The sequence below is a fragment of the Colobus angolensis genome, unplaced genomic scaffold, assembly GCF_000951035.1.
Source record: "Colobus angolensis palliatus isolate OR3802 unplaced genomic scaffold, Cang.pa_1.0 Scaffold230, whole genome shotgun sequence".
In the NCBI taxonomy this organism is placed as follows: Eukaryota; Metazoa; Chordata; class Mammalia; order Primates; family Cercopithecidae; genus Colobus; species Colobus angolensis.
Window position 1 is genome coordinate 2,832,000 of NW_012115489.1, and position 20,908 is coordinate 2,852,907.

The following is a 20,908-nucleotide window of genomic DNA, read 5'->3' on the forward strand; positions in this document are numbered from 1 at the left end:
ACATGGCACAAGTATACATATGTAACAAACCTGCAAGCTATGCACATGTACCCTAGAACTTAAAGTATAATAAAAAAAAAAAAAAGAATAATTAACACAACTGTAATAAAAAAAAGATTTACCTGTAGCAGCTTATCTGCAAGATCAGCTTGTATTAGCCAATTATAAAGGGCAATACTAAAGAGCTCATCCTTGGATCGCTGTGACAATTTAAGCATTTGTTCAAACTAAAATAAAGAAAATAGTAAAAATTAGCAGTTAAAGGCTCTGTTTCTGGGCATCACAACCCTTTAGACCTATAAACTCCAGTAAGAAATCAAGAATCCTTACATGATAACTTCTAAGAACTACTACCTTTCCCCAAGGTGACTGTGCCACCATTACCATGCAGAACTTCTAAACAGTGTATTCTCAGAATGAAAATATACTCTGTCCCTTACATGATGTCCTGCTTCTTCATTACTCAGCATATTTGGATCAGATGACAACACTGGAGGACCAGGTTTTTTGGGTACACTGGGAGACTGAGGAGCGGCCTTACTTTGATTTACCAGTTCTTGAAGTGTGTCTGTAATGCACTTGTAACTGTTTAATCTGAAAGAGAATGGAAAAGGAACAATTACATTATTTAACTAGAAAGCAAATAATGGCAAGTGTGGTGACTCACGCCTGTAATGCCAGCCACAGGGCGGTCAAAATAGGAGGAGGGCTTGAGGCTGGGAGTTCAAGACTAGCCGGGGCAACAGAGTGAGACCATGTCTCTACAAAAAATACAAAAAATTGGCCGGGCACAGTGGCTCACAACTGTAATCCTAGCACTCTGGGAGACGAAGGCAGGGGGACTGCCAGAGGTCAGGAGTTCAAGACCAGTCTGGTCAACATGGTGAAACCCCGTATCTGCTAAAAATACAAAAATCAGCCAGGCGTAGGAGTGCATGCCTGTAGTGCCAGTTATTCAGGAGACTGAGGCACAAGAATTGCTTGAACCTGGGAGGCAGAGGTTGAGGTGAGCTGAGAACATGCCACTACACTCCATCCTGGGTGAGAGCAAGACCCTGTCTCAAAAAACAAACAAACAAAAACCAAAAAAACCACACCAAAACAAAAAATTAACCAAGCGTGGTGGTATGCACCTGTAATCCCAGCTACTTGAGAGGCAGAGGCAGGAGGATCACTTGAGCCCAGAAATGTAAGGCTGCAACTGAGCTATTATCATGCCACTGTACTCCAACCCAGGCAACAGAATGAGGCCCTGTCTCAAAAACAAAACACAAAACCCCCCAAAAACAAAACAAACAACAAAAAAAGAAAGCCATTGATTTACCTTACCTAATTTAAGTATACACAAGGATTTCAAGACTATTTGGCAGAATATATGTACATACTTGGCATTTCAAGTAACAGAAACCATATACTTTTTCAGTAAGTTTGAGAAGTGTTTGGTTAAACATAAAAGGGTAAAGTCATTAAATATAGTAATAAAAAAATATGTTTTCGCCAGATGTGGTAGCTGACATCTGTAATCTCAGCACTTTGGGAGGCTGAGAAGAAAGGATTGCTTGAGCCCAGGAGTTCAAGACCAGCTTGGGCTTATAGTGAGGCCCTGTCTCTAAAGAAATTAAAGAGATAAAAAAAATTAGCCGAGTGTGCTGACATGTGCCTGTAGTCCCAGCTACTCATGAGGCTGAGGTGGGAAGATCACTGGATCACTTGAGCCCAAAAGGTCAAGGCTACAGTGAGCTATGATGCTGTCACTGAACTCTAGCCCAGGTGACAGAGGGACGCTTTGTCTCAAAAACAGAAACAAAACAAAACAAAACACCCTCCATATATATATGTTATAGAAAGGTTATATATATTTCTCTTTTTTTCCAAGACGGAGCCTTGCTCTGACACCCAGGCTGGAGTTCTGTGGTGCAATCTCAGCTCACTGCAACCTCTGCCTCCTGGGTTCAAGCAATTCTCCTGCCTCAGCCTCCTGAGTTGCCAGGATTACAGGTGTGCACCACCACGCCTGGCTAATTTTTGTATTTTTAGTAGAGACAGGGTTTCACTATGATAGTCAGGCTGGTCTCAAACTCATAACCTCATGATCTGCCCACCTCAGCCTCCCAAAGTGCTGGGATTACAGGCGTGAGCCACTGTGCCTGGCCTATATTTCTTTTAAGGACATACATTTCTCTCTTTTTTTTTTTTTTTTTTTTTGAGACGGAGTCTTGCTCTGTCGCCCAGGCTGGAGTGCAGTGGCCGGATCTCAGCTCACTGCAACCTCCACCTCCCGGGTTCACGCCATTCTCCTGCCTCAGCCTCCCGAGTAGCTGGGACTACAGGCGCCGGCCACCTCGCCCGGCTAATTTTTTGTATTTTTAGTAGAGACGGGGTTTCACCGTGTTAGCCAGGATGGTCTCGATCTCCCGACCTCGTGATCCGCCCGTCTCGGCCTCCCAAAGTGCTGGGATTACAGGCTTGAGCCACCGCGCCCGGCCTACATTTCTCTTTTAACAGTCTCAACAAATTTGGGAATACATAAAAATTATCCTTTAAAATGAAATACTAGGCCAGACACGGTGGCTCACACCTGTAATCCCAGAACTTTGGGAGGCCAAGGTGGGCAGAATATCTGAGGTCAGGAGTCAGAGACCAGCCTGCTCAACATGGAGAAACCCTGTCTATACTAAAAACACAAAAAAGTTAGCTGGGCGTGGTGGCGTGTGCCTGTAATCCCAGCTACCAGGGAGACTGAGGGAGGAGAATCGCCTGAATCCACAAGGTGGAGGTTGCAGTGAGCTGAGATTGTGCCACTCCACTCTAGCCTAGGCAACAAGAGTGAAAATTCTGTCTCAAAAAAATAAATACATGAATAAAATAAAATGAAATACTAATCATCATCCAGAACCAAAAATTTGAGAGAAAAAAAATAGCTAGTTTTGTTTTCAAACAAGTAATCCTATTTAAAAACACATTAGTAAGTCTCAGAAGAATCACAGAGGTAAGTTAAAAAACACTCATAAGCATTTAAGAATTCTCATCAGAATACATTTTACCTCTAGGTTAAGAATAATAACCTATGAGCAGGGCGCGGTGGCTCACGCCCGTAATCTCAACACTTTGGCAGGCTGAGGCAGGTGGATCACTTGAGGTCAGGAGTTTGAAACAAGCATGGCCAACATGGTGAAACCCTGTCTCCACTAAAAATACAAAAACTAGCCGGGCATGGTGGTATGTGCCTGTAATCCCAGCTACTCAGAAGACTGAGGCTGGAAAATTGTTTGAACCCAGGAGGAAGAGGTTGTAGTGAGCTAAGATAGTGCCACTATACCCCAGCCTGGATGACTCAAAAAAAAAAAAATAAAAGTTATAACCTATAACCTTACCTATTAATATTCAAGCCTTTGATAAAACAAGAAGTCACTTTTAAGTAAAAGCAAAAGGTAATTCAATATTATAAGGGTTACACTTGAAATATTATTTCCCTAACACTGTCAATTAAACCTTTACACAAGGAGGCCAGACACGGTGGCTGATGGCTGTAATCCTAGGACACTGCAAGACTGAGGTGGGTAGATCAATTGAGGTTAGGAGTTGAAGACCAGCCTGGTCAAAATGGTGAAACCCTGTCTCTACTAAAAATACAGAATTAGCCAGGTGTGGTGGTGCGCACCTGTAATCCCAGCTACATGGGAGGCTGAGGCACGAGAATACCTTGAACTTGGGAGGCAGAGGTTGCAATGAGCCAAGATTACACCACTGCACTCCAGCCCAGATGACAGGGCAAGACTCTGTCTCAAAAAATATATATAAATCAAAAAACAAAAAACTTTACGCAAAGAAAAGTCTATATCCATAAATATGACAATCTGCTAAGGTAATGGAATGTACCTTTCTTGGAAGGCCTGAAGTCCAACTATATCTTCTTCTGGTTCTCCATGTTTATAGAAATGAAGTCCAAGACCTTGAGGATCTTTCTTCTCTGCAGCCGTAAGAGAAAGTTCCACCACACCCTCATAGAATCTCACTGATGGGAAAGAAAAGAATGAAGGCCTATGACTTACTACTAAGTTGGATACATTTTTCCTTAGCTGGCACATAAAAATAATGGTCAAGGTTATGTCTCTACTGTACAATAGTGACTCTGCTAACATAAAATATTTCTGATAGGTCTTCAGAAGAAAAAAGTCTTAACATGTCTAAAAGGCATCTGTTAAATACATTTCTTCATTGGGGGCCGGGTGTGTAATCCCAGCACTTTGTGAGGCTGAGGCAGGCAGATCACGAGGTCAGGAGTTCGAGACCAGGCTGACCAACACGGTGAAACCCCGCCTCTACTAAAAATACAAAAATTAGCCGGGCGTGGTGGCACATGCCGGTAATCCCAGCTACTCAAAAGGCTGAGGCAGGAGAATCACTTGAACCGGGGAGGCAGAGGTTGCAGTAAGCCGAGATTGCACCACTGCACTCCAGCCTGAGCAACACAGTGAGACTCTGTCTCAAAAAAAAAAAAAAAAAAAACCAAAACCAAAAACATATATATATATATATATTTCTTCATTGGAAAAAAAAGATCATATTTCAGACAACAAAAAGGAAAGTTTTAGATCCCTACGGGAGGGGGGAAAATACCTTGGGATTAAATATAATATCTGTGCAAACAGAGCCTTTACATTATGTTAGATTTGATTTAAAGTAATTTTTAAAAAAGTAAGCAGATTATACCTTAAAACTCAATAAAAAATTTTAAATACCTGAAAAATAAATGTAATCCAGAGCAATCTAAAACATACAGTAATTGAACTGGACAAGAACTGAAATTCTAATGCTAAAAAGTTACATATTTCAGCCAGGCGCAGTGGCTCACGTCTGTAATCCTAGCACTTTAGAGAGGCTGAGATGGGTGTATCACCTGAGGTCAGGAGTTCTAGACCAGCCAGGCCAACATGGTGAAACCCTATCTCTACTAAGAATACAAAAATTAGCTGGGTATTGGCCGGGCACAGTGGCTTATGCCTGTAATCCCAGCACTTTGGGTGGCTGAGGTGGGCGGATCATGAGGTCAGGCGATCGAGACCATCCTGGCTAACACGGTGAAACCCTGTCTCTACTAAAAATACAAAAAACTAGCCAGGCTTGGTGGCAGGCACCTGTAGTCCCAGCTACTTGGGAGGCTAAGGCAGGAGAATGGCGTGAACCTGGGAGGCAGAGCTTACAGTGAGCTGAGATCATGCCACTGCACTTCAGCCTCGGCGACAGAGAGAGACTCCATCTCAAAAAAAAAAAGTAAAAAATAAATAAATAAATAAAAATTAGCTGGGCATGGTGGTGCGTGCCTGTAATCCCAGCTACCAGGGAGGCTGAGGCAGGAGAATTGTAGCAAACTGGGAGGCGGAGGCTGCAGGGAGCTGAGATTGTGCCACTGTACTCCAGCCTGGCTGACGGAGAGAGACTCCGTCTCAAAAAAACAAACAAACAAACAAAACTTACACATTTCAAAAGATAAAATGACCAGCTTCTGCAGGTCAGTGTAGTCATCAAATATTGCAACACAATGATACGACATTCCTATGTCTTTTCACTCGGCCTCTGATGTTGAAAGAAGATTTGCGTCTGGAAAGTGGCTTTTCATCATTAGCTCGCTTCATTCATACACTATCATTTATCTTCTGAGTTGAGTAAAAGATACCAGAAACATTTTTTCTCACCTTGTCTATACTGAGCACAAACATTGGAAAGGTCCACTTGATTGCTAATTTTTTGATATTCCTTTAATGATTCCCTTAACATTCTTTCTTTTTCAGTCTTATTTTGAACTTGTCGGGAACGCTGGAGAAGCTCATTTGCCTAGAAGAGGAGATAACAAGAACTTAAAAATATATAAAACCAAGCAGACAGATGATGCTGTCAACTAAGTTTTAGTCTATGTCTAAATTTATATATGATTATTACTATTAAAAATGAAAACAACTCTACAAACTTACTTCTTAATTTTAGGCAGAAAAGTTTTTGACCAAAAATTCCTAGCTATTCTTAATTCCTCTCACAAATATGTTAAGCAACAGAGCTTTTGTCTGGTAATTATCTTGCCTAGTCAATACATTATTGGGCAGCAGGCAGTCCATGCGATACTCATTTATTTATTTTTTCCACCTGTAGGAAAGGATCAATAAAAATGCTCCCATTCACTCTAATTCACCAAAAGATTTACTTGAAGTTTTAGTACTTTTCCTTAACTTCTAAGGAGATAAATTATTCCCTAAATTTTCTTAATTTGTAAATTTAGTGATTTTTCTTAATTTCTCACCTTTGACTTTTTAATATGGCCTAGAAACACTATCAAAGATTCTTTATGGGCCAGGAGCAGAGGCTTATGTCTATAATCCCAACACTTTGCAAGGCCGAGGCAGGCGGAGGTCAGGAGTTCAAGACCACCCTAGACAACATGGTGAAACCGTGTCTCTACCAAAAATATAAAAAATTAGCTGGGTGTGGTGGTGCACACCTGTAATCCCAGCTATTTGGGAGGCCGAGGCAGGAGAATCACTTGAACCTGGGAGGTGGAGATTGCAGTGAGCTGAGATCGTGCCACTGCAATCTAGCCTGGGCGACAGGGCAAGACTCTGTCTTATAAAAAAATAAATAAAAAAATAAAAATGGCCGGGCGCGGTGGCTCAAGCCTGTAATCCCAGCACTTTGGGAGGCCGAGACGGTCGGATCACGAGGTCAGGAGTTCGAGACCATGGTGGCTAACACGGTGAAACCCCGTCTCTACTAAAAAATACAAAAAGCTAGCCGGGCGAGGTGGCTGGCGCCTGTAGTCCCAGCTACTCGGGAGGCTGAGGCAGGAGAATGGCGTAAACCCGGGAGGCAGAGCTTGCAGTGAGCTGAGATCCAGCCACTGCACTCCAGCCTGGGTGACAGAGCAAGACTCCGTCTCAAAAAAAAAAAAAAAAAAAATAAATAAATAAATAAAAATATATAAAAAAATAGAAGATTCTTCATGAAAAACTTAAAGGAAGGCCGGGCATAGTGGCTCACACTTATAATCCCAGCACTATGGGAGGCTGAGGCAGGAGGATCCGCTTGAAGCCAAGAGTTCAAGACTAGCCTGTGCAACAAATTGGAACGCATCTCTATAAAAAAGAAAAAATTTGGCTGGGTGCAGTGGTGCACACCTGTAGTCCCCAGCTACATGAGAGGACTGCTTGAGTCTAGGACTTAGACACTGCTGTGAGCTATGATCACAGCACTGCACTATAGCCTAAGCAACAGAGTGAAACTCTGTGTCAAATAAATAAACAAAAATATTTTTAAAAAGAAAAGCTAAGTTTAAAAGAGTATACACAGGTTTTAAGAAGCCACATATTCCAACCCCTTTCTTAGATGAGGATCCTGAGGCTAGGAGAGGTTAAGAGATCTAACTGACTGAGGTCCTATATTAAGTGAAACAAGATGGTTCATCATACATGATACCTCTTATAACTAACAATGAAATAGATAATAAAGTATCATACCTTAGAACAAATGGCATCATCAGTGCTATACAGAAGTGGGCAGATATCCTGCAAATGTAAACTAATGCCATCAACAGCGGCATTATCTCTGATGTAGCAGTTGATAAGAGAAGCAATTAATGCCCCTGTGAGTTCTTTGTCCCTGATTACAAGATCTTTAAAGGTGGTGATCTTCAGCTGCTCTTGAAGTTCCTAGGAGCATAAAACTTTTCTATCACAATTATAAAAATACCATATTACTAAACATAATGAAATTATTGTAATAACTTAAAATAACCTAAACATTGATACACTCTGTAATTGAAAAGCGAAAATATACTAATTAGTAGAAACAAATTTTTGCAAACTTACATAAAATCATGCAGAGTTGGAAAAGAACGTACAGTAGGTCTAGTCCAAAACTCTCACTTTCCAAATAAGAAAAGTAAAGCTTAAGTAGAGCCAAAACTAGAGCCAGATCTCCTCGCTTTGGTTATAAAATGGAAAAAACAATCACTTGGCTACATTTGAAAATCTTGGGCTTACATTTTACTTCTTCCTAAATCTGTTAGAATTCCATTATTCTAGACCTTATAATATTGGAGTTTAATCTGTATTGTGAACAAATCTGCTTGTCCAAATGAAGCTCTAAAGTATTAATTTATACTATAGTAAAAGATTCTGTTAGTGATGTGACTGCTATCTCTTTTTTCTAAATTCAAGGAAATATCGAAACTATGTTAAAATTCTTGAACAAATCTTCAATTTGCATTCATTGAGCACACAATTGGTGATGTAAGGAAGAGAGCTTTGAAGATGGATCACAAAAACATACCCAGGATAAAAACCTACCTACAATATATTTATCACTCAATAAAACTCAAAATTATTCTACTTGGTATGAAAACGCTAACAGTTTCATAATTAAATATATTAGCTTGAATTTTTAAAAAGAAAAAACAGTATCTATTCATTGGACACTAGTGGAAAGAATTAGGAGACTGCCTTCTAACGTTGAAAAATGGTATACAAGAGTCAAAAATTAAGCATTTCAGAGTAATGAAATATCCATATAGGACAGGAAATTTTTTTTTTTACAGAATTGCAGCTAGTAACTGGGGAAGGAATCACAGATTTAAAATATCCTTTCGGCCGGGCACAGTGGCTCATGCCTGTAATCCCAGCACTTTGGGAGGCCGAGGTGGGTGGATGACCTGAGGTCGGGAGTTCAACACCAGCCTGGCCAACATGGCGAAACCTTGTCTCTACTAAAAATACAAAAATCAGTCAGGCATGGTGGCACATGCCTGTAGTCCCAGCTACTCGGGAAACTGAGGCAGGAGAATTGCTTATACCCAGGAGGTAGAGGTTGCAGTGATCTGAGATCGCTCCACAGCACTCCAGCCTGGGTGACAGAATGAGACACTGTCTCAAAAAAATAAAAAACAAACAAATAAATATTCCCCTTTTGTAATCCTAAATGAAATAATAAATTCCAGCAATGATTATCAATGGATGATTAAAGTCTGATGGAGAATTCCACAATGGCAGTACTAGGCTTAACTACTTGAATCCAGCAATCCATCTCAGTATCACTAAAAGGACAATGAAACCTTTTGTGTCTTCTAACAGTCTGATGAACAAACCACTACCTATGAAGTATTCTATTCTTCCTCAAAAAAGGAGCTGAACCGAATCAACCTTATATAATAAACTTTCATTTCAAAGAAAATGCAGTAGATAGAGGAAGAAGTTCACTACAAAGAGGGTTAAAAAAAAAAAAAGCCTTAGAATGTCCTTACAATGCTGGACATTCTACTGGATTGATGATTGGATTTCTACAAGGCAAAAGCCAGGAAAAGAAAAAGAAGGAAAGACTGCTTCAGATTGAAACAGATGAAAGATAAACAATAAATTCCATGAGCAAACCAACTAAACTCTTTAGATCCTGATTTGAATGAACCAATCTGTAAAAAGACATTTTTCAGACAGATTTTGTTATCACATATTGATAGTTAATACTGGTAACTATCCATCCTAGGAGATACGGTGAAACCCCATCTCTACAAAAAAAAAAAAAAAAACAAAAATTAGCTAGGCATAGTGGTGTGTGCCTATAGTACCAGCTACTCGGGAGGCTAAAGTAGGAGAATCACTGGAGCCCAGGGAGGTCAAGGGTGCAGTGAGCTGTGATCGTGCCACTGCACTCCAGACAGAGCAAGACACTGTCTCAAGAAAAACTGGTAACTGTGATAATGACATTGTTGTTATTCAAGGAACTATTTTTTTTTAAGAAACACAATATCTTGAAAATGCTGAATGAGTCAAATGTATGTGGGAGTTACAGTTTTTGCTCTACTTCTGTATACGTTTAGAAATGCTCACAATTAAATAAAAGGTAGGAATAAATGTCCTCTATATATTCTAACAGCAGTTGCCGGGCACGGTAGGTCACACGTATAATCCTAGCATTTTGGTACACCGAGGCAGGTGGATTACCTGAGCTCAGGAGTTCGAGATCAGCCTGGGCAACACGGTGAAACCCCGTCTCTACTAAAATACAAAAAATCAGCTGGGCATGGGTGGCGTGCACCTGTAATCCCAGCTACTTGGGAGGCTGAGGCAGGAGAATTACTAGAACCCGGGAGGCGGAGGTTGCAGTGAGCCGAGATCGCACAATTGCACTTCGGCCTGGGCAACAGAGCGAGACTCCATCTCTAAAATAACAACAACAATAAAAATACATACATAAAATGAAGTAGGAGTGGTTTGTGTGTGTGTGTGAGAGAGAGAGAGACAGGGTCTCACTCTGTCATCCAGGCTGGGGTGCAGTGGCACAATCATGGCTAACTGGTGCCTCAACCTCCCAGGCTCAAGTGCTCCTCTCACTTCAGCTTCCCAAGTAGCTGGGACTACAGGCATGCACCATCACATGATGTGATGGTGCATGCCTGTAGTCCAGGATAGTGCTGAACTCCTAGGCTTAAGTGATCCTCCTGCCTCAGCCTCCCAAAGTGCTGGAATCGCAGGCGTGAGGCATGGTGCCCAGTCAAGAGTATTTATTTTAGGTTGTTGGGTCCTTTGAAATTATATGCAAAAGTCTGTGTGTCCATGTTGATATGCATTTCTTTAAGGGTAGTGAGAGATAGCTTTTATCAGATTCTCAGAAGAACCTGTAGCTCAAATAAAGGTTACAGTCCACTGTTTTAAAAAATATGTTTGTAAAGTATGATTTCATTCACATACCCACAAGTAAAAACTTGTGGCTTTGAAAAAAATAGGTCCCCCAAGTTAGTAAGGTTTTGTGCAATCTTCCTATAACATACTAACTTCATTATTAACGTAAATGCTTCCCAAAATAATCTCCTCCAAAGCCAAAATACTCATCCAAAAAAATCTAAACATAGTATTAATGGTAAAATCATAAAAAAAAAAAAAAACTTACCTTCTGAAGTTCTGCCACAATGACAGTGAATTGATGTTCACAAAGAAGTTTCCATAAAGCCAGAGCCTGATATGATTTTCGAACCAACTGCTGAATTGCCTGAAGTGAAATCTTTTCACTTAGTTGAGCCTCTAATGGGAAAACAAAAACTAATAAATTATTATAAAATAACATAGGTTAAGATGCTTTATTTCAAATAAAAACCATAGTTAAGGTTGAAATCCCCATTGTTTTCCTCCCAGCCCCCATTAGAGGCAACTATGATAATCAGTAGTATTTATGTTTTTATCTTCTCTCTGTGTCTGTATATATACATGCTTCTTTGTTTGTGTAGGTACACATAAACCATGAAAATATTGCTGCATGGCCGGGCAGAGGTTCATGCCTGTACTCTCAGCACTTTGGGAGGCTGAGGCAGGTGGATCATGAGGTCAGGAGATCGAGACCATCCTGGCTAACATGGTGAAACCCCATCTCTACTAAAAATATAAAAAATTAGCCGGGGAGGATAGCAGGCGCCTGCAGTCCCAGCTACTTGGGAGGCTGAGGCAGGAGAATGGCGTGAACCCGGGAGGCGGAGCCTGCAGTGAGCCGAGATTGTGCCACTGCACTCCAGCCTGGGCAACAGAGCAAGACTCCATCTCAAAAAAAAAGAAAAAAAAAATTGCTGTATTTTTAACAAATACACCATCACTTTTTCTACTCAGTTGTATGTTCGCAGGCTATCTACACCGATAAATATAAATCTAGTACATTTATTTTCACTACTGAGTGTTCCATCATGTAAGTATACCACAATTTGGCCCATTTTTCACTTGGAGGACATTACACTGTTTCTAGTATTTTGAAAATAAAACAATGATGCAATAAATATTCTTTTTTTTTTTTTTTGAGGCGGAGTTTCACTCTTGTTGCCCAGGCTGGAGTGCAATGGCACGATCTCGGCTCACCGCAACCTCCGCCTCCCAGGTTCAAGCAATTCTCCTGCCTCAGCCTCCCTAGTAGCTGGGATTACAGGCATGTGCCACCAGGCCCAGCTAATTTTGTATTTTTAGTAGAGACGGGGTTTCTCCATGTTGGTCAGGCTGGTCTCGAACTCCCGACCTCAGGTGATCCACTCCCCTCGGCCTCCCAAAGTGCTGGGATTACAGGCATGAGCCACTGCGCCTGGCGATGCAATAAATATTCTTAAAGAATATCTCCTAGAAAGCACAGTCAAGTTAGTCTAAGACTGAGTTTCTCAAACCCTAGATCAACATGCATTGGCGAGTCATGAAATCAGTTTAGTCAGTGATGACAGCTTTTCGCTCACCCCTCAAATATAGAAAGTAGAAAAGAATTCAAAAAAGAAAGAAATATCAGAGTATAAAACAGGTAGAACTACTTCAGGAAAATCTATTTTAGTTTGTATGTATGCTTTTAAACATCTGAATCATAATGTAAGATATATTTCTTTTTTTTTTTCCCCTGAGATGGAGTCTTGCTCTGTTGCCCAGGCTGGAGTGCAGTGGTATGATCTCAGCTCACTGCAACCTCTGCCTCCTGGGTTCAAGCGATTTACCTGCCTCAGCTTCCCAAGTAGCTGGGATTACAGGCACCCACCACCACGCCCACCTAATTTTGGTATTTTTTTGTAGAGGCAGGGTTTCACCATGTTGGCCAGGCTGGTCTCAAACTTCTGACCTCAAATGATTTGCCTGCCTTGGCCTCCCAAAGTGCTAGGATTAAAGGCGTGAGCCGCTACACCTGGCCATGTAAGATATATTTCTTACTGTGGGAAAAAGTTTGAAAAAAACTCCTTTAAGGATATATATCTAGAAGTGAAACTACGAGCTTTCAGAATATATGTTTAGCTTTTACCGGGTATGATCAAATTGCTCTCCAAAGCAGTTGTTTCAGTATAAACTGCCAGCAATTCAAATGCTCCTATTTGTACAAATCCTCACCAATGTTTAGTGATGTAATCTCAAAGCCATACTGAAATATCATTAGCTGCTCAGAAAAAAAATTTGCAAAATGGTGGCTGGGCACAGTGGCTCTTGGCTGTAATCCTAGCACTTTGGAAAGCCGAGGTGGGCGGATCACTTGAGGCCATGAGTTTGAGACCAGCTTGGCCAACATGGCAGAACCCCACCTCTACTAAAAATCCAAAAATTAGCCAGGCGTGGTGGCACACGCCTGTAATCCCAGTTACTCAGGTGGCTGAGCCACGATTATTGCTTGAACGCAGGAGGTGGAGGTAGCAGTGAGCCAAGATGGCACCATTGTACTCCAGCCTGGGCAATAGAGCAAGACTCTGTCTCAAAACAAAACAAAACAGAACAGAACAGAAACAAAATTGGAGGATAGGCAAACAACTTCAACATTTTTTAAAAAAGAGAAAAAATTTAAGGCTGGGCACAGTGGCTCACACCTGTAATCCCAGCACTTTGGGCGGCCGAGGCGGGCAGATCACAAGGTCAGTGGATCAAGACCATCCTGGCTAACACAGTAAAACCCCGTCGCTACTAAAAATACAAAAAAATTAGCTGGGTGTGGTGGCAGGCGCCTGTAGTCCCAGCTACTTGGGAGGCTGAGGCAGGAGAATGGCGCGAACCTGGGAGGCGGAGCCTGGGCGACAGAGTGAGACTCCATCTCAAAAAAAAGAAAAGAGAGAGAAAAAATTTAAAAGACAGTAAAAAAGAATTTCCAAAATGATGAATAGAAACCTAGGGTCCTGAGTAGGGAAGAAAGTAGCTTGGGACAAAAGTAAATGGTTGAGTGTTGAGAAAGTTCTATTGGCCAGGTGTGGTGGCTCACGCAAGTAATCGCAGCATTTTGGGAGGCCGAGTTGGGCAGATGACCTGAGGTCATGAGTTCAAGACCGGCCTGGCCAAAGTGGCAAAACCCCATCTCTGCTAAAAACACAAAAACTAGATAGGCATGGTGGCACATGCCCATGATCCCAGCTACTTGAGAGGCTGAGGCAGGAGAATCGCTTGAACCTGGGAAGCAGAGGTTGCGGTGAGCCAAGATTGCGCCACTACGCTCCAGCCTCGGCGAAAAAGCGAGACTCCATCTCAAAACAAACAAACCAGAAAGTTCTATCACGGCCAGAAAAAGTAACGCTAACCCTAACAATGGAAGGCAAAAGAACTTAGAAAAAATTAAATGGCACAAAAAGTTCATGCAATAACTTATTATTCTTCTAATTTGTATCTGGAATAACTGAAGATTACGAGAACTTTTCAGTTGCCTTATTCTATCCTTGTTACTAGTTATAATTGATAAAAAGCACAACGAAATATTTGACTCATATTTTTAGCTCTATAAAAAGGTATATTACTAATCATTAGGGAAATGCAAATCGAAATCCCAATGAGATGCCATTCCATATTCATTAGGATGGCTATATATAAAAGGACAGAAAAATGACAAATGTTGGCAAAGATGTGAAGAAACTGGAACCGCTGTGCATTGCTACTAGAAGTATAAAATGCTGTAGCTGTCCAGGCTACACCTGTAATCCTAGCACTTTGGAAGGCCGAGGTGGGTGGATCACCTGAGGTCAAGAGTTCAAGACCAGCCTGACCAACATGGTGAAACCCTCTCTATACTAAAAATACAAAAATTAGCTGGGTGTGGTGGCCTGTAACCGCAGCTACTCGGGAGGCTGAGGCAGAATTGCTTGAACCTGAGAGGTGGAGGTTTCAGTGAGCCGAGATTGCACCATTGCACTCCAGCCTGGGCGACAAGAGTGAAACTCCGTATCAAAAATCAATAAAGATAAACATAAACATAAAATGCAGTAGCTGCTATGAAACAGTATGGCAGTTCATCAAAAAATCAGTAATAGAATTACTATATGATACAGCAATTCCACTTCTGGGTATATACCCAAAAGAACTGAAAGCAGAGACTTTAATTCCTATTTGTTCACCCATGTTAATGGCAGCATTGTTCACAATAGCCAAAAAACAGAAGTAACTCAGCGTCCATCAACAAATGAATGGATAAAGGAAGTGTAGTATGTGTGCACATATGCACATACACACAATAGAAATTACTCAATCTTAAAAAGGAAGGAAGTTCTGACACATGTTACAACATGGATAAACCTTGAGGACAGTTTAAAGCTAAGTGACATAAGCCTGTCACAAAATGAAAAGCTTGGTTTCATTCTAACAGGGTACCCAGAGTGGTAAAATTCAGAGACAGAAAGTAGAATGGTGGTTGCCAGGGACCTGGGATAGGGGAAAAAAATGGGGGGTTATTATTTCATGGGGACAGAGTGACTTTTGGTGTTTTTTATTTTGTTTTTTAAGACAGAGTCTTGTTCTTGTTGCCCAGGCCAGAGTGCAATGGTACAAATTCAGCTCACTGCAACCTCCACCTGCTGGGTTCAAGCGATTCTCCTGCCTCAGCCTTCAGAGTAGCTGGGATTACAGGAGCCCGCCACCACGCCTGGCTGATTTTTGTATTTTTGATAGTGATGGGGTTTCACCATGTTGGCCAGGCTGGTCTGGGAACTCCGGACCTCTGGTGATCCACCTGCCATGCATGGCCTCCCAAAGTGCTGGGATTACAGGCGAGAGCCACCGTGCCCAGCCCAGAGTGACATCTTGGGGAAGATGACAAAAGTTCTGGAGATGGATATTGGTAATGGGGACATAACATGAATATACTGAATGCTACTGAACTGTACACTTAAAAATAGTAAAAACAGGCCAGGTGTAGTGGTTTATGCCTGTAATCCCAGCACTTTGGGAGGCTGAGGCAGGCGGATCACGAGGTCAAGAGATTGAGATCATCCTGCTTAACACGGTGAAACCCTGTCTCTACTAAAAAATACAACAACAAAAAAAAATCCGCTGGGCGTGGTGGTAGCCACCTGTAGTCCCAGCTACTCAGAAGGCTGAGGCAGGAGAATGGAGTGAACCTGGGAGGCGGAGCTTACAGTAAGCCAAGATTGTGCCACTGCACTCCAGCCTGGGTGACAGAGTGAGACTCTGTCTCAAAAAAAAAAAGAGAAAAGTAAAAGTGGGGCCGGGTGTGGTGGCTCACATCTGTAATCCTAGCACTTTGGGAGGCCAAGGTGGGTGGATCACCAGAAGTTGGAAGTTTGAGACCAGCCTGACCAACGTGGAGAAACCCCGTCCCTACTGAAAATACAAAATTAGCCCAGTGTGGTGGCACATGCCTCTAATCTCAGCTACTCGGGAGGCTGAGGCAGGAGAATTGCTTGAACCCGGGAGTGGAGGTTGCAGTGAGCCAAGATTGCGCCATTGCACTCCAGCCTGGGAAGCAAGAGTGAAATTCTGTCTCAAAAACATAAATAAATAAAAAGTAAAAATGGTAAATTTTATAGTATATACATATTTCACCACAATAAAAAAAAATCGTAATGAAACAGGTGTGTATCATGTTTTCTGGTGCAGGAAGGAACAAAAATGTATATGCTAAAAGAGGGAAATATACAACATCCATATTATCCTACTTTCTCAATCACACTTTTTTTATTTTTTTTTTTGAGGTGGGGTCTCATTCTGTCACCCAGGCTGGAGTGCAGTGGCATAATCTCAGCTCACTGAAACCTCTACCCCCAGGAACAGGTGATTCTCCCAACTCAGCCTTCCAAAGTGGTGGTATTACAGGTGTGAGCCACCACCCCAGACCCAATTACACTGATATTTTAATTACAAATATTTGTGTACAAAGTACATTTTACCAAGAAAAGTCCATTGTTTTCTATTCAAGTAATAAAATTTTACTGAGGTCATGTACGCTTAACTGATGAGAAGCAGTAATTTACCATGAAACTTCCTCTGAAGCTCCTGTTGCATTTGCTGGGGATTTCCGTTTTCAGGACGCATGAATCCTATCAGCCTCTGCTGCACTTTAGCAGTAGTACTGAAACAGAAATTGCAGAATGTGTGTTTATAACAGCTTTATTGAGATATAACACATACTTACACAGTACAATTCGTTTAATATGTATAATTTTTAAAAATAATTCATAAGGTAGGGTAACCATCACCAGAAGGGCTGGTTGCCATGAAAAAAAACAAAAATTGACAAATAAGAAAGAATTCTTGGAATTAAAAATTTGATGGGCAAAAAAATTTATGAGACAGACTAAACAGATGCTACTTAAAATGACTGAGATTAAATCAATTAAATGACTGAGAACATCAGCTATAAATTTTCCTGTAGAAAAAAAAGATCAAGCAAAAAGAGGGGGTAAAGGAGAGAAAGGAAGGAAGGAAATTATGGAAGAGAAGAAACAAGCTAGATACAAGAGAGTAATATGATTCTCCAAAGAGAATGGGACAAAAGAAATATAGATTGAGTATCCCTAATAAAAAAAATCTAACATCTGAAATGCCCCCAAATCTAAAACGTTTTGCACGTCAGCATGATGCTCAAAGGAAATGCTCATTGGAGCATTCTGGATTTCACATTTTCAGAATAAGGATGCTCAACCTAAGTATAATGCAAATACTTAAAAATCCAAAACACCGGGAAAGCCAAAACACTTCTGGTTCCAAACAGTTCGGATAAGGGATACTCAATGTGTACCACGATACATAAAAAAAAGGAGAAAAAAACTGATTAAAGCCAAGACGTTCATTCTAAAGGCTCACTGAGAGCTGTAAAGAAGATATACTTAAAGACATCATGTTGTGATTTTTGAATTTCGGTAACAAAGAGAAAAAAGCACAAAAAAATTACAAAGTCAACACTAAGTCACTTACAAAGGAAAGAGAATCATACAGGTAATGTACTTTTTCATCTACAACACTAAACTTTGGCAAGAAAATGGTGCAAAATGTATACGAAGATCTGAGAAATGGTCTATGATCTTAAAATTCCACATTCATTGGGCAATAAAAACGAACAAAACATGAATACGTACTACAACATAAATCTCAAACATGAGCCCCAACAACACAGTAAGTGAAAGAAGCCAGACTCCAAGACCACACAGTATGATTCTGTTTACATGACATGTCAAGAATAGGCACATCTACAGAAATACAGCAGATCAGTAAGTGTGTGGGACTAAGAAGTGGGAATGGAAAGTGACTACTAATTGACATGAGATATGTCTCCTAGATAATGGAAGTGTGCTAAAAGTGGACTGTGGTAATGGATGCACAATTCTATGAATTTACTAAAAGTCACCAAACTGAATATTCAAAATGAGTAAATTCAGTATGTAAAGTAGATCTCAAAAATCTGTTTAAAAAATTTCCACACTCAATGAAACTAATGTTACAGAATTCCAGGGGCTGGTCAAAATTAGGACATATAATTGATTAATTATTGATATAATTCTATTGTTAAAGAGGGAAAATGATATGATCATCTCTGTAAAATGCAGTAAATACATTTGACAAGCTCACTTGCTGAATATGTTAAGCATATTCAATATATGAATATGCCAAACATATTCAATAAGGGCTGAGTGCAGATGGCTCATGCCTATAATCCCAGCATTTTCTGAGGCCAAGACAGGAGGATCGCCTAAGCCCAGGAGTGCAAGATCAACATGGGCAACACAGTCAGACCTTGTCTCTACAAAATATGAAATAAAAAAATTAGCTGAGCATGGTGGCATGTGCCTGTAGTCCCAGCTACTCAGGAGGCTGAGGTGGGAGGATCACTTGAAGCTGGGAGGTCAAAGTTGTGGTGAGCCGTGATCATGCCACTGCACTCCAGCCTGGACAACAGAGTGAGACCCATCTCAAAAAACAAAACCAAAAAACACCTCAGTAAGGGAGGATGCAGTGGGTCATGCCTGTAATCCCAGCACTTTGGGAGGCTAAGGAGGGAGCACCACTTGAGGCCAAGAGTTTGAGATCAGCCCGAGCAACACAGTGAGACCCTATCTCTGAGAAAAATAAGAAAAAATCAGCCAGTTGTGGCAGCACACGCCTGTAGCTCCATCTACTCAGGCGGCTGAATTTGAAGTTGCAGGGAACAATGATCACACCACTGCACTCCAGCCTCAGTGACAGAGCAAGATTGCCTGAAAAAGAAAAAAAAAAACAGAGAGAGAGAAAAGACAGAGAGAAATTAGTGGCTGGGCGCAGTGGCACACGCTTGTAATCCCAGCACTTTGGGAGGCCGAGGCAGGTGGATAACCTGAGGTTGGGAGATTTGAGACCAGCCTGACCAACATGGAGAAACCCCGTCTCTACTAAAAATACAAAATTAGCTGGGCGTGGTGGCTCATGCCTGTAATCCCAGCTACTCGGGAGGCGGAGGCAGGAGAATTGCTTGGACCCAGGAGGCGGAGGTTGCAGCGAGCCGAGGATCACACCATCGCAGTCCAGCCTGGGCAATAAGAGTGAAACTCTGTCTCGTCTCAAAAAAAAGAGAGACAGAGAGAGATTACTTTGTGCAGACAGAAGAAAGCAAGTAGAGCTAGAAAAGAAAAGATGGAAAAGATGAAACTATCTATCTGCAGATGACAGAACTGCATATGTGAAAATTCAAGAAACATCAAAATTCAAAAACATCCTGCTAAAAACTGTAAAGAGAAATGAGTAAGAGAAATCAGAAGTAGATTAGAAAATTTACATATAATTGCAGATGTAATGGTAAAATTCAATTAACAAAAGACCACAATGTTGGAAAAAAAACCAAACAAACTAAAAACATCTGACAACGAAAATTCCAGATAATTTGGAGGGAGAGCTATGGCGGAAGGCAAGGAAAGGAAATAATAGATTTTGTTAAATTATTAATGGTGACTGAGATGTATGTCTGTTAGAATTTAAAACTAGTAGAGGAAGAAAAATCATATGTAGAACTTCTTAATTAGTGTTTAAGTAGAGAGAGGCCCAATCAATCCAATACAATAAGGAAATGGCAAAGGGAAGAAAATAAACAAAAAGCACAAATTCAGGATGGAGAGAAAAAAATGAAACATTTAACTAGGTCAGATGCAGTGGCTCACACGTAATCCCAATACTCTGGGAAGCTGAAGCAGGTGGATTATCTGAGGTCAAGAGTTCAAGATCAGCCTGGCCAACATGGCAAAACTCTGTCTCTACTACAAATACAAAAATTAGCCAGGCATAGTGGTGTGGGGCTGTAATCTCAGCTACTTGGGAGGCTGAGGCAGGAGAATCACTTGAGTCAGGGAGGTAGATGTTGCAGTGAGCTGAGATTGCACCACTATACTGCAGCCTGGGTGACAGAGCAAGACTCTGTCTCCAAAAAAACCAAACCAAAACAATAAACCACATTTAACTAATCCCAATAAAATGGGAAGGAGGTAAGTTCTCCTACTTAAAAGATAAAGACAGGCTGGGTGTGGTGGCTCACTCCTGTAATCCCAGCACTTTGGGAGCCTGAGGCAGGCGGATCATGAGGTCAAGAGATGGAGACCATCCTGGCCATGGTGAAACCCCATCTCTACTAAAAATACAAAAATTAGCCAGGCATGGTGGTACATGCATGTAATCCCAGCTACTCGGAAGGCTGAGGCAGGAGAATTGCTTAAACCTAGGAGGCGGAGGTTGCAGTGAGCTGAGATCGCACCATTGCACTCCAGCCTGGGCGATAGAGCAAGACTCTGTCTCGGGGGGGAACCCCCCCCAAAAAAAACCATATATATATACACACACACACAAAGTGTGAACAATGTTACATAAAAGTGTACTTACTTAGACTCTATTTTTGCTTTTAAAGAAGTGTATATTTATGTATGCTTTATTATTTGTTCTTGTTTTTTTTTTTGAGACAGGAGTTTTGCTCTCGTTGCACAGGTTGGAGTGCAATGGCACTATCTTGGCTCACCGCAACCTCTGCCTCCCAGGTTTAAGGAAATTCTCCTGCCTCAGCCTCCCTAGTAGCAGGGATTACAGGCATGTGCCACCACGCCCGGCTAGTTTTGTATTTTAGCAGAGACGGGGTTTCTCCATGTTGGTCAGGCTGGTCTCGAACTCAGATGATCCGCCCGCCTCAGCCTCCCAAAGTGCTGGGATTA

The 20,908-nt window shown here is 41.4% G+C and overlaps 1 protein-coding gene across 1 annotated transcript in view; it reads right to left on the reverse strand.

Moving 5' to 3' along the window:
* NUP155 (nucleoporin 155kDa) overlaps positions 1-20,908 on the reverse strand; it is an 88,775-nt gene that overhangs the window by 14,335 nt on the left and 53,532 nt on the right. The window contains exons 19-25 of the mRNA XM_011944423.1: positions 16,721-16,818; positions 10,930-11,060; positions 7,506-7,697; positions 5,697-5,835; positions 3,880-4,015; positions 441-594; positions 123-227 (exon numbers count right to left, since the gene is read on the reverse strand). Coding sequence (XP_011799813.1) covers positions 123-227; positions 441-594; positions 3,880-4,015; positions 5,697-5,835; positions 7,506-7,697; positions 10,930-11,060; positions 16,721-16,818 — 955 coding nt within the window. The remainder of the gene's footprint in view (positions 1-122; positions 228-440; positions 595-3,879; positions 4,016-5,696; positions 5,836-7,505; positions 7,698-10,929; positions 11,061-16,720; positions 16,819-20,908) is intronic.